At 37.1% G+C, this 12945-nt stretch overlaps 1 protein-coding gene across 1 annotated transcript in view; it reads left to right on the top strand.

Moving 5' to 3' along the window:
- LOC110451590 overlaps positions 1-11031 on the top strand; it is a 29376-nt gene extending 18345 nt beyond the window's left edge. The window contains exons 7-9 of the mRNA XM_021499709.1: positions 4894-4948; positions 6457-6582; positions 10690-11031. Of these exons, the coding sequence (XP_021355384.1) occupies positions 4894-4948; positions 6457-6582; positions 10690-10889 (381 nt within the window). The 3' untranslated portion in view covers positions 10890-11031. The remainder of the gene's footprint in view (positions 1-4893; positions 4949-6456; positions 6583-10689) is intronic.
- Positions 11032-12945: the final 1914 nt, after the last annotated feature.

The following is a 12945-nucleotide window of genomic DNA, read 5'->3' as shown; positions in this document are numbered from 1 at the left end:
GTCCTGACAAAGTGTTGTTATTTTTCGGGTCGATCAGAAATCCAATATGGCCGCCACGGCCGCCATTTTGAAAACCTATTTCAAACTTAAAGTCAAGTTCTGCTGGACCGATTGAACTGAAAGTTGGTAGGAATGATCGCCTCATGGTCCTGACAAAGTGTTGTTATTTTTCGGGTCGATCAGAAATCCAATATGGCCGCCACGGCCGCCATTTTGAAAACCTATTTCAAACTTAAAGTCAAGTTCTGCTGGACCGATTGAACTGAAAGTTGGTAGGAATGATCGCCTCATGGTCCTGACAAAGTGTTGTTATTTTTCGGGTCGATCAGAAATCCAATATGGCCGCCACGGCCGCCATTTTGAAAACCTATTTCAAACTTAAAGTCAAGTTCTGCTGGACCGATTGAACTGAAAGTTGGTAGGAATGATCGCCTCATGGTCCTGACAAAGTGTTGTTATTTTTCGGGTCGATCAGAAATCCAATATGGCCGCCACGGCCGCCATTTTGAAAACCTATTTCAAACTTAAAGTCAAGTTCTGCTGGACCGATTGAACTGAAAGTTGGTAGGAATGATCGCCTCATGGTCCTGACAAAGTGTTGTTATTTTTCGGGTCGATCAGAAATCCAATATGGCCGCCACGGCCGCCATTTTGAAAACCTATTTCAAACTTAAAGTCAAGTTCTGCTGGACCGATTGAACTGAAAGTTGGTAGGAATGATCGCCTCATGGTCCTGACAAAGTGTTGTTATTTTTCGGGTCGATCAGAAATCCAATATGGCCGCCACGGCCGCCATTTTGAAAACCTATTTCAAACTTAAAGTCAAGTTCTGCTGGACCGATTGAACTGAAAGTTGGTAGGAATGATCGCCTCATGGTCCTGACAAAGTGTTGTTATTTTTCGGGTCGATCAGAAATCCAATATGGCCGCCACGGCCGCCATTTTGAAAACCTATTTCAAACTTAAAGTCAAGTTCTGCTGGACCGATTGAACTGAAAGTTGGTAGGAATGATCGACTCATGGTCCTGACAAAGTGTTGTTATTTTTCAGGTCAATCAGAAATCCAATATGGCCACCACAGCCGCTATTTTGTAAATACCTATTCTAAACTTAAAAACAATTTCTAATAGGCCGATCTTATTTAAAATCGGTCTAGGAATGATCAGCTCATGGTCCTGACAAAGTTAAGTTAACATTATACTTAACTATTTTTTACTCAAATTGGTACATATTTCAACAACAAAAATAAATACTGTAGGACTCAGGTGACCGTTAAGGCCCATGGGCCTCTTGTTATATCTAAGCTAAGTTCACAGCCATGCATTAAAATGTACTTTGTCTGATGTCATGGGCAGGTTTATCATGTGGATCCATGCACAAGTGACAATATCATGGCGTGTTCCCTACAATAGATGAGTGATAGTACCTACAATGTCATATAAGGGATTGTGATATTGTTTATATTACATACGTACAGTCATTCGTATATGTATGTATGATGTATACCCAGCAAATCTACTCAGCATCTTTTGGGAATTAATGTTCAGCTTGCTTCCCAAAAACTTCCAAGTTAGACAGAATAATGAGGTCGCGATAATATGTTCCTTTAAGGTCGAATGAGTGTATTGATAAACGGAAATAGGAAGTACATCCCTAGTTGAAAATCTAATGTAGGGAGACAGTATCACAATTTCCACATATTCTAATGAGTCTATAGAGTTGTGATGAATATTGTATGTTAACTTTTTTTCTATTTTATGGTTTATTATCCCGAATACAATAGGGAATACCAGGATGGGGCCTGGCCTAATCCCTGTACATAGTACATGTAGCCTATTCATTTTCTGACTCTCTCTATTTTGTACGCTCATCTTCCTCACCCTGTCTATTTTTTCTCTTATTCATTTTCTTTGTTTCTACTCAATTTCTCTTATATTGATTTCAATTTCAATTTGCAAAAATTGCTTGTAACTTATTCCCCAATTGTTGATATCTTTTAACGCTTTCAATTGCATTGATTGTAAACCTTAGTTCTTGTTTTACACACTTCAAAATATGCTGTGTGAAGTCAGCAACTTCATATTCATCATCAAATTTTATCTTATTTTTTTTCTTTCCTAATGTGCCACTTTGTAGTAAAGACAAACAAATTGATTACTGCATTATATTCTTGGTTTAAATTACAGCTTCCTAACCTTACAACTTTCTCAGTTATTTGGTATATTTGATTTGAATTTGATATTTCCTGTAAGGCTTTGTTTATCAATGAGTCAACTGTCTTCCAAATTTCTGTTATTTTATTACATCTGAAGAATAAATAAATTTGATTTTCCTGAACTAAATGACAAAGTGTACATAAACCGTTTGACAGTCTCATTTTAAATAATTTTGCCTCCGTAGAAATAATATTATGTAAGCATTTCCATTGGAAGTCGTTACATTTCCTGTTGGCTATAGATGATTTTAAAGAATCCCAAATTTTAACCCAATCTATGTCATCATTTTGATAAACAGCATCCCAGCTATTTTGTAATTTGGGATAGTATTTCTTATTCAAAATTAGTTCTTTCAATATTTTATTCTTTAATCTATTACTTCATCGTTTTTATTAGCTCACTTGGCCTGAAGGGCCAAGTGAGCTTATGCCGTGGTGCGGCGTCCCTCGTCCGGACGGCGTCAATATTTTATTTTAAACGAATTCTTCTTAATAACTGAAAGGCTTATGGTGATGATATTTGGCCAGAAGCAAACTGGGATGAAGGGCTAACAATTTTGTTCAAATAAATGACCTTCACCTATTTTCAAGGTCACAGGGGTCAAATATGTTAAAAACTTTAAACAACTTCTTCTGAATAATCAAAATGTCCAGGGTGATGATATTTGGCCAGTAACATGCTAGGATAAAGGGCTACTAAGTTTTGTTAAAATGAATGACCTTTACCTATATTCAAGGTCACCGGGGTGAAATATGTTTAAAACCTTTGAACAACTTCTTCTCAATAACCAAGAGGCCTAGGATGATGCTTTTTGACCAGTAGCATGCTGTAATAGAGGACTACCAAGTTTGTTCAAATGAATTACCTTGACTTATATTCAAGGTCATGGGGGTCAAATATGTTAAAAACATTTTAACAACTTCTTCTGAATAACCAAGCAGCCTAGGATAATAATATTTGGTCAGTAATTTGCTGGGATGAAGGGCTACCAAATTTGTTAAAATGAATGACCTTGACCCACTTTCAAGGTCCCAGGGGTCAAATGTCTTCGAACAACTTCCTCTTAATTACCAAAAGTCCCAGGGTACTGATATTGGGCCTGTAGCATGCTGGGATAAAGGGCTACAAAGTTTGTTCAAATGAATGACCTTGACCCACTATCAAGGTCACTGAGGTCAGATGTCTTAAAATCTTCAATCGACTTCTTCTCAATAACCAAAAAGCCAAGGGTACTGATATTGGGCCTTTTGCATGCTGGGATGAAGGGCTACCAAGTTTGTTCAAATGAATGACCTTGACCCACTTTCAACCTAATGTCCTTGTTCGACATTCAAGGACACAGGCTTTATGTTTAAATCATTTAATAGGTTCTTGTGAATCAAACATGGATATTCTGCCTGTAGCTGTATTTTTGTCCACTTTTAAGATTACAAGTGTGAGATTAATACCAGGTGAGCGATGCAGGCCCATTGGCATCTTCTTTCTTATTTATTTTGGCACCAGATGCCTTTTCGTATTGGTTTAAAACTTAAAAGATTAGTGGAATAGATTTCTCATTATAATTACCTACCAGCAAATAAATGTGTGTCGTCGGCAAACATATTAATTGACCTTGACCCCTTTACTATACGGAATATCAATTCCTTTATTGTTATATTTTTCCTGATAGAACATGCCATGGGTTCAGCTTGCAGGATATAAATCAACGGTGCTATCGGGCACCCTTGTTTTACGGAACGTGATAACTTAAATGGCTTTGAAATAAAACCATTTGTAAGGATGTGACTAGATGATTGCTTATATGTCATATGTATCCATTCTATAATTACTTTCCCAAATCCAATTTTTTTAAGACACATTTCTACCCATTCCCATTCCACCCGATCAAATGCCTTTTGTTGATCTAAGAAAGTAGTACTTCCACTTATATTTTCTTCATTGGAGTACTCGATAATATCTTGGATTAAACGAATACTGTCTTCTATGTTTCTTCCCTTTACAAATCCCTTCTGGTTGCTATGAATATTGTATGTTAACTTTATTATTGACAGAACAGTGTTATCTCTCAATATTAAAGTTTTTCAAAGCAATCCAGGCATTAAGTCAGTTGTTTTTTTATCAATGAGTCACATATGTCCATTTTTCTGTACTTCAGGAAACCGGCTACCTATTTCACTAATGTGAAGTTTTTCAAGAAAGATAACTCTTACATGCAATTACTATGTGTATATGGTTTTATCATAAAATGTCAATTTTTAATCATTTATAGATAATTTATATTACACAATTTCAGCATTTATTAAATTGATATACATTAATGCAATACTAATCTATGGCAGTATAATTTTTTTTTGACATCATTTTGTAAAAAATTATGTCTTTTCCTTTTTTTTCAAAATTCACTCCTTTTTACATAAATTTCCATTTAAAATCCTTAAAATTCTGACAGCTTATATCGTTTTTGTGGTAGAAAATTTTCTTTACTTCAAAGCAATAAAACTACAAAATTTGAAGAAATTCTTTTGAGATATGGTAACACAAACCTAAGTCAATTCTTTCTTGTTTCTGATCAATTTAACTTCATTAAAATCTTTGACATGCTTTGCAAAAAAATGGTTTCTGCGGCTTTACAATGTGAAAAAAGGAATACATGTGTAATTTACCATTCATGTTATAGATAAAGCGGTTTGCAGAACCTACTGGGCATCACCGAGAAACCGAGGTTACCAGTGGTAAGTTTTGTAAAGGTTAGATATGGTATTGTGTGGTGGGATATCACACATGATCACACGGAGAACATTTGTAGTATTTTGGAACTCTTTCGATACATGATTTAAGTGCCTAATACATTTGTAAGAGGTTTTCTAGTGAATATGGTTATTAGTTATCTTAGAGTTTGTATTTGAAAAATTTTAAGACATGAGGTTCAACCTGTTTCTTTTTAAAGTAATCGAATACAGTCATGCACCCACTTCTGTTTACAGACAACCTGTGGTAAGAGACCAGTTTTAATGTTGCCTGGTGAAAAGTTTTTGTTTTGATTTGTTTTTATTTCGAATTAAACCTCTTTTAAGAGACCAAGTAAATTAAAAGATTTCCTGTGTTAAGAGACCAGTTTTAATGTTGCCTGGTGAAAAGTTGTTGTTTTGATTTGATTTTATTTCAAATTAAACCTCTTTAAATAGACCAAGCAAATTAAAAGATTTCCTGTGTTAAAAGACCAGTTTTAATGTTGCCTGTTGAAAAGATTTTGTTGTGATTTTATTTTGATTTGAGTTTAACCTATATTAAGTTTTGTAAAGGTTAGATATGGTATTGTGTGGTGGGATATCACACATGATCACACGGAGAACATTTGTAGTATTTTGGAACTCTTTCGATACATGATTTAAGTGCCTAATACACCTGTTGAAAAGATTTTGTTGTGATTTTATTTTGATTTGAGTTTAACCTATATTAAGTTTTGTAAAGGTTAGATATGGTATTGTGTGGTGGGATATCACACATGATCACACGGAGAACATTTGTAGTATTTTGGAACTCTTTCGATACATGATTTAAGTGCCTAATACATCTGTTGAAAAGATTTTGTTGTGATTTTATTTTGATTTGAGTTTAACCTATATTAAGTTAAGACCAAGCGAATTAAAAGATTTCCTGTGTTAAGAAATTGCTTTTAATGTTGTCTTTTGTAGTGATGTTTTTGTGGTTTAAACTTATTTTAGAGACCACCTCCATTAAGAGACCAGTTTTTAGATTCTCTAAGGATGGTCTCTTAATAGAGATTTTACTATCATTAACAGGAGTAAGATAACCATGTAAGCTCAAAATAAGTAATGGGACCTTTCTATCATAATGTTCATATTTTGTCAGAAAAACTATTTACAGCTTGTGAAATCAAAGAGAATTTCGACATCTTAAGTAGTTGTACTAAGGTCATGACTTTTACATTAACCAATACAAATGTTCCTAAGTTGTATGTTGACATCATGATGTATTTAATAAACACTTTGCATGTTTACTTAATGGCTTAGTGAAGAACAACTATAGAAGGTAAGAGAGAAGTATTTAGTGTAGTCATAGTGTAGTCGTAGTTCTGTATATTGACTATAGAAAATATTCCATAGGGCAAGGGTTGTGGCAAAGTTTGCAGAAAAAGCAGGTTCAAGACATTGATTATTCTTTCCTAATGACTGACTTTGTCTCAGATTCTGTGAATTGTATACTTTGTATGTTGCAGACATAAGACTGAGGATAAAGGGTATCCTTGATGGGATTGACAGTTCCTCCTTTCTTGAGACAGAAAAAGTCAGGTGCTTGTTGGCTGATCCTCCTCAGGGCCAAGCCTCGAGAGACGATAGAGAAGGTAAAAGTTTTTTCCAGACAGTGTTGGATCATCGCACTCCATACACTGTTGTCTGTTGACCAAAGAGCAAGTGAGCGTAAGCCATGGTGCAGCGAGTGGCATATGTCCGGCGTCAAACTTTTTTACTTAAAACAACTTCTTCTCAGTAACCAAAGGCCTAGGATGATGATATTTGGCCAGTAGCATGCTGGTATGAAGAACTACCAAATCGGTTCATATGAATGACTTTTGCCCATTTTCAAGGTAACAGGGGTCAAATATGCTAAAAACTTTTAATGAGAATAACCAAGTAGCCTAGGGTGATAATATTTGGCCAGTTGTTCAAATGAATGACTTTGACTTATATTCAAGGTCACAGGGGTCAAATATGTTTAAAACCTTTAAATTATTTTTTTTCCGAATAAACAAGAGGCATAGGGTGTTAATATTTGGCCAGTACCATGCTGTGATGAAGGGCTACGAAGCTTGTTCAAATTAATGACCTCGACTTGTATTCAAGGTCACAGGGGTCAAATATGTTTAAAACCTTTAAATGACTTTTTCTGAATAAACAAGAGGCCTAGGGTGTTGATATTTGGCCAGTACGATGCTGTGATGAAAGACTCCCAATTAAAGCTTGTACAAATGAATGACCTTCACCTATTTTCAAGGTCACAGGGGTCGAATAAATTACAATCATTCAACAATTTCTTTATAACAAAAAGGAACAGAGTGATGATATTTGGCCAGTAGCTTGCTGGGATGAAGGGTTTCCATGTTTGTTCAAATGAAGGACCTTAGGCTATATTCAAATAACTTTTTTTGAATAACTTAACGGTCAAGGGTAATGATATTTGGCCAGAAGCATGCTGGGATGAAAGGCTATAGAGTCTGTTCAACTTTATGTCCTTGATCGACATTCAAGGTCACATCATGGATCATGTATTTAAATCTTTGAATTAAACACTGGTATTTTGCCTGTAGCTGTATTTTAGTCCACTTTTAAGATTACAAGTGTGAGATTAATACCAGGTGAGTGATACGGCCCATCGGGCCTCTTGTCTTATAAAACCTTAAAACAACTTCTGCTGAATAACCAAAAGTTTCAGGGTGATGATATTTGGCCAGAAGCATGCAGACATTAAGTGCTACCAGGTTTGTTCAAATAAATGACCTTCACCCATATTCAAGGTCACAGGGGTCAATTGTCTTGTACATCCTTTAAACAACTTCTTCTGAATTACCAAAATGACCAGGGTGATGATATTTGGCCACTAGCATGCTGGGAGGAAGGACTATCAAGTTTGTTCAAATGAATGACCTTTTCCCATATTCACGGTCACTTGGGTAAAAAATGTGGAAATCTACTTCGTCTGAATAACCAAAAGGACCAGGGTTATAATATTTGGCCAGAAACATGCACTATCAACTTAATTCAAATGAATGACCTTCATCCATATTCAAGGTTGCTTGGGTCAAATATGTTTAAAACTTTTAACAGCTTCTATTGAATAACCAAAATGCCTAGGGTGATGATATTAAGCCAGTAGCTTGCTGGTATAATGTGCTACCAAGTTTGCTTAAATGAATGACCTTCACCCATATTCGAGGTCACAGGGGTCAATGTTATATCAAAAACAAAACTTACCAGGTCCAATTATTATGCAAATGATCTCCAACTACCAGTTCTTTAACTCCCAAATAAAAGTTTCAAATGCCCCAAGCAAATAAAAAACTTCCCGGTGTCCAAACTGGACATATAGGTGTAGGATGCGCGCACACCTCCAACTTCCCCTTTTCTTCAACTCGAAGAAGCACATGGCTGTTATTATTACCCTGGATTTGTTTCAAGTTTTCCAAGGTCAGTTACCTGTGTCATTGTTTGTTTTCAATCTTCGTTTATTATACCAGTTTCCCTGCTGTTGTTTATCTATCTTTTTTGCCTTTTTTCACCAAATTTTTCATTACAAAATGTCGGTACCATTGCCACGTGTTTTGGTCCCTGTTGATTTTCGTGGGTGTTTACTTTCACTTTCGTTTTCGTTTATGTTGTTTTTTGTGAATTGAAATTAATTAATTTACAAATAAAGGCTGAATTATTTGTTTATGGTGTTGTTGTGAACCATGAAGGATTCCTCCATGTCTAACAAACAGGGTAGGAGGAAGGACAAGGATAGGTCCTCCTCAGGTAGTACCAGCGACCCCATCGAAGAATCCTTCGGAAGGTTCCTCGTTGACAGAGGCCCTGCCAGGTGCCAAGACTATCCAGCCTTTGGCTGGCTCTAGACTAGAGAGCACAGGTGTTGGCTCTCCTGTTGCCAGGGAGGTTGGCCCCCCCTTCCATTGGTGTTAGTTCATCTCTGGAAAGGGTGGGCCCTCCTCCAGTCTCTGACATTTTAGTCAGTCCTGGAGTGTTTGTTGGTTGGGACTAAATTTTGTACAAATGGAGGGTGTGCCGCGCCCATCTGAGTGCAGAGGGAAAGGGCCAAATAGGGGAAATTGAGGTTTAAGTCTTCAAAATTCTTCTTCTTCTGTATTGTAGAAGCGATTTTATCCAGCATTAGTCTTGAGCATCCTAATAGGCAAAGGGGAATAAATTTTGTATAAACGGAGGATGTGGCCCCTTCTGGGTGCAGAGGGGTGAGGCCCAATAGGGAAATTTGAGGTTTAGGTCTTCAAAATCCTTCTTTCTCTGTACCATTGGAGAATCCAAATCCAAATTTGTTTTGGTGCATCCATGGGCAAAGGGGAATAAGTTTGTATAAATGAAGGGTGTAGCCCCTTCTTGGTGCAGTGTGGTTGGGCCCAATAGGGGAAATCAAGGATTTAATCTTTAAAATCCTTCTTTTTCTATACCATTGGATGGATTTCATCCATATTTTTCCTGGAGCATCCATGGGCAAATGGGACTAAATTTTGTATAAACAAAGGGTATGACTCTTCTGGGTGCAAAGCGGTGGGGCCCAATAGGGGAATTTGAGGTAGATTTTTAAAATCCTTTTCCTCTTGTACCATGAGAGATTTTAACCAGATTTGGTCAAGATCGAGCATCCTTGGGTAAAGGAGACTCAATTTTGTATAAATGTATAAACAAAGGGTATGGCTCTTCTGGGTGCAAAGCGGTGGGGCCCAATAGGGGAATTTGGGGTAGATTTTTAAAATCCTTTTCCTCTTGTACCACGAGAGATTTTAACCAAATTTGGTCTAGAGCATCCTTGGGTAAAGGAGACTCAATTTTGTATAAACGGAGGGTATGGCCCCCTTGGGGGCAGAGGGGTGGGGCAAAAAAAGGGGAAACCTGGGTAAATCTTTGAAATACTTTTCATTCAGTATGATTGAAGTTATTTTAACCATATTTTGTCCAGAGAATTCATTTGGCAAGGGGGACTGAATTTGTTTTAACAGAAAGTGTGGTCCCGCAGGGAGCAAAGGGGAAGGGTCCATAGTAATAAAGGTTTAAAATTCTTTTCCTTCAGTTTATTTGGAGGAATTTTAACCAAATTTTGTGTAAAGCACCCTTGGACAAAGGGGTCACAATTTTGTACAAATAGAGGGTCGCTTTAAAGGGGGCAGAGGGGCAGCCCCAATAGGGGAAATTGAGATCGATGTTTAAAATCCTCCCCAATTCATGGGGACAGAAAGAAGGGATCTAATGGAGTGACGGGTGTTGCTGATAGACAGAGCCAATATTTCATTTGAAAATAGTTGTTTTATGTAATAAGAATAATGTTCCATGCTTACCTTTTTATCCAGGTAAGCGATACATGCCCTATGGGCCTCTTGTTTGATGGTCAAACAGGATGACACAGGGATTAGGGTAAAATGAATTATGTTCACTGTTTTATAGTATACATACATGTTATTAGGGTTTTCTTCTCTTTTAGGCATTTAAGATTTAAGCATGCTGCACACTTTTGAAACAGGAATTTTGTCATGATTCCATTCACCTTGAACTACAATTTTGTTACTTTCGTTGTGTAGACTGTGTTATATTTCAGTCTCCCCTTGTGCGTTCTGCTAAAATCTGCTATCACCAGTTCATTCAAAAGGGTTATCTTATGATGCATTCCAAGATTTGGTTATGGAAATCGTTCATTTAATGAAATATTTGTAACCTTCCATTTTCAGTAGAATTGAGGATACTGGAGGAGAATGCAGCTATGAAGAAACAACAGCAGTGTCGAGATTGTGAGAAAAAGGAGAGAGCTGTTGTTTTCCTACCATGTGGACATTTCATTTGCTGTGAGGATTGTGCTCGAGCATTTGAAAAATGTCCACTTCCATCTTGCCAAGCTGTAATCGAAAGTAGCATCAAAACAAATGTCTGAGCTACATGACTGCACATGGTCAATGGAAAACACTGACGCAATCCTGCTAGTTATAATCAAAACCAAATTAAAGGGAGGTTACTGTATACTGTATAACATGAAATGTTCTTTGTATATAAACATTCATGGTTTTCGTGGTTGCTATTGAAACATGAAAATAAATACAACAAATTTGAATGATATACGTGTCTACTGTTTGTTAATATAGGATATCCACGAAAGTCTGTGCCAGGAAACGATATAAAAGGCTTCAAACCACGAAGGAATGTACCCACGAACATTTTGTGTTTTACAGTATATGAAAAACTTGAGTGGAATTTGTCAGTGTACAAACAACAAATTGAATGAATTCTAATAAATGCAATATATAGAGAATGACAGCTTAACAACTAAAACATATATCATAGCATTTCTACATGATAATTTGACATGTGTGTTAAATTATAGTTTATATACAACTTTTATTGCTCTCTTGCTTATATATATCATAGGTTGTTTTTTCTACAGTGGAACGTTTTGATATATATGTGTGAATTTACTTAAGTTAATTTCCTTGTTTACGTGTTGTAATATTCTTGTATCTAGGTTTTTCATGTTTATGTTTTTATGCAAATTAGGGGAGTGTTAACCAATCAGCATTAACCCCTAGAGGGTATGTGGTATTGTCAGTGCCCCTCATTANTTTTATTGCTCCCTTGCTTATATATATCATAGGTTGTTTTTTCTACAGTGGAACGTTTTGATATATATGTGTGAATTTACTTAAGTTAATTTCCTTGTTTACGTGTTGTAATATTCTTGTATCTAGGTTTTTCATGTTTATGTTTTTATGCAAATTAGGGGAGTGTTAACCAATCAGCATTAACCCCTAGAGGGTATGTGGTATTGTCAGTGCCCCTCATTATTGATTTACGGCGGGTGTTGGTGTGTTTGCTTTTCGCGTATTCTTCGACTTTTCAAGTGTTTACTACACTATGGATTTATCTTAAACTACACCACGATTACTCAGTGACAGTCATCGCCGTATGATTTAACTTTCGCCAGTTTGTTACGTTGTAAACGTGAATCAGTATGAGGAGAAACGTTTGTTTACTTTCTGCGTGATTTTTGGACTTGAGGTGTGGCTACGCTACTGTACACACTGGGAGCAAGGCAGCCTACTGATTGTTTACTGTTGTACGAATAATACCACCTTACAACTTCGCCGTGATTCGTCATTACGGTGTGAACTTGACATTGTACGTGCATTCGACCTTGCCAACCTACACCTTAGGCTATTTATAGCGTTAATATTTAGGCCTATCGACAATAGTTTGAAGACATGGGGTCTAAAAGTAGGAATTCTACAGTTGTTCCGTACGATCCGGTAGCTCGTTTCCGAGAGGAATTGACAATATTGACAGTACCGTTCAGTGCCAACAGGAAACGTACGGGTTTGATAAATAAGTTGAGAGACTCGAGGACAAGAGGTGCGCGATCCCACAATTCCGTGCGACAAGATGGCGACCAGGTTACTTCGAATCAATATTATTCCTCGATGGTTCGCATACGCATATGTTTGTCGACATCGTCATTAGATTGGCAGAGAGTGTGTCAACACTACAGGACAGGTATGTCAGACTGGAAAGGCGAATAAGTGATTCCGTTACTAGCATCANCTGCAGCACAGTAGAGTCAAGTTTCTTCTCTAGATCTATTCGATTTCAAGTCTTAGAGTCAAGTTGCTTCTCTGCAGCACAGTAGAGTCAAGCTTCTTCTCTAGGTCTATTTGATTTCAAGTCGCCTCTCTGCAGCACAGTAGGGTCAAGCTTCTTCTCTAGGTCTACTCGATTTCAAGTCTTAGAGCTTGAGTCAAGTTGCTTCTCTGCAGCACAGTAGAGTCAAGNTCGACACTGTCACAACAACAGCACATGTGTATCTTCTCTGGCTGACGTCCGAGGTGTGACGAACGTGATGCGTTCGGTTTAAATGAACCTCGAGTCTTACTCAAGTCCTGTGTTCTTACCAGGCAGGTTCCAGGCTATCTGGCTACTCCCAGGGCTTTATGATATCGTCT

This window comes from Mizuhopecten yessoensis, unplaced genomic scaffold, assembly GCF_002113885.1.
Source record: "Mizuhopecten yessoensis strain PY_sf001 unplaced genomic scaffold, ASM211388v2 scaffold6135_1, whole genome shotgun sequence".
NCBI classification, from domain to species: domain Eukaryota; kingdom Metazoa; phylum Mollusca; class Bivalvia; order Pectinida; family Pectinidae; genus Mizuhopecten; species Mizuhopecten yessoensis.
Note: the sequence above shows the minus strand (reverse complement) of the source record. Positions and strands in the feature narration are given on the sequence as shown.